General features: G+C 41.1%; 1 protein-coding gene across 1 annotated transcript; it reads left to right on the top strand.

The window, feature by feature from the left end:
* Window positions 1-31: 31 nt before the first annotated feature.
* LOC114923881 (mas-related G-protein coupled receptor member H-like) lies at window positions 32-820 on the top strand (the record flags this gene model as incomplete). The annotated part of the gene is made up of 2 exons (XM_029287204.1): window positions 32-397; window positions 635-820. Coding segments are annotated over 2 exons (552 nt in total), but the record flags the coding sequence as incomplete, so codon positions are not given.
* Window positions 821-1289: the final 469 nt, after the last annotated feature.

Here is a 1289-nt window from a genome sequence, read left to right as displayed (position 1 = left end):
CGACTATGTTGAAAGTATCATTTTCTCTATCTTATTGATCATCTGCTCTATTGGAGTCCCATTAAATGGAATTGTTATTTGGCTGCTTGGCTTCCAAATGAAGAGAAACCCTTTCACAGTATTGATTCTTAATTTAGCTATTGCCGACTTTGGATTTCTCATACTTATGACTGTATATTGCATTGACGATTTTATACATATTCTACAGTCAAGAATTCTCCAGAAAATCTTCTTTTCTCTCTCCGATGTCACATATATCAACGGTCTATTTCTTCTGACGGCCATCAGCATTGACCGGTGTGTGGCTGTCCTCTTCCCAATCTGGCATCGCTGTTCCCGGCCAAAATATTTGTCCCCTGCTGTCTGCATCTTCCTCTGGATCTTCTCTTCCCTCCTGGTTGGAATTCATTACATTATGCAATATTTGTTTTGGAATCTCCATTTGGTTGTGACTGCTGTGCTTTGCCTTCCTCTGATCACAACCTCTACTGTGATCCTATTCATCAAAATATGCCTTAAATCCAAACAGATGAAACGTGGAAGACTTTTAGTGATGATCCTAATTACTCTTCTCTGTTTCCTTATTCTTAATCTTCCATTATACATCTACGTGTTCATTACTCATTTTCTTAAGACGGAGAATTTATTTGATGCTAATGAACTGGATTTCTACTTAAGTCCAAGTGCTTCTCTAAACAGCAGCATTAACCCAGTGATCTATTTTCTGGTGGGGAGAAAGAAAAGACCTCAGTCCAGGGAGAGCATCAAGGTCATTTTTCAAAGAGTCTTCAGGGAAGACGAAGCTCCTGAAACCAGATAAAAATTTACAAACAATTTCACAATCTTCCGCAAATGCAAAATTTCAAAATGCTGGATCTCTCTTATGAGTACAAAATTGTATTTCTTGTTTCAGAAATAAAGTATAACTAGGGTTTCGGGACCTCCAAAAGAATGTTATCAGAGTTCATCTTGAGGATTGGGGGAAAATGTGGGAAGCAAGAGTTTTCCCTCCAAAGTGTGCCATTTACACAATCCCGCAGTCATTAGATTAAGCCAACTTAAGCCAACATCCTGCTGGCTTCCGTAACCGAAGTCACTGGGGAAGCTGGCAGGAGGTTGCAGGTCCCAGGCACTCAGATGAGAAAGTGGCTGATGTCGTGTGAGGAGGGGAGGAGCGTAAGGGGGAAGGTGAGCAAATGGCAAACAGCAACAGGAGACTGGGCTTTGTATGAACGTGTGAAGGAGGGTCAAGGAAGATGTGCAGGGATATCCAAGTAACTTGGATGCAA

This window comes from Protobothrops mucrosquamatus, unplaced genomic scaffold, assembly GCF_001527695.2.
Source record: "Protobothrops mucrosquamatus isolate PMUCROS unplaced genomic scaffold, P.Mucros_1.0 scaffold39621, whole genome shotgun sequence".
Classification (NCBI taxonomy): domain Eukaryota; kingdom Metazoa; phylum Chordata; class Lepidosauria; order Squamata; family Viperidae; genus Protobothrops; species Protobothrops mucrosquamatus.
This window is presented reverse-complemented; position numbering and strand designations above follow the sequence as displayed.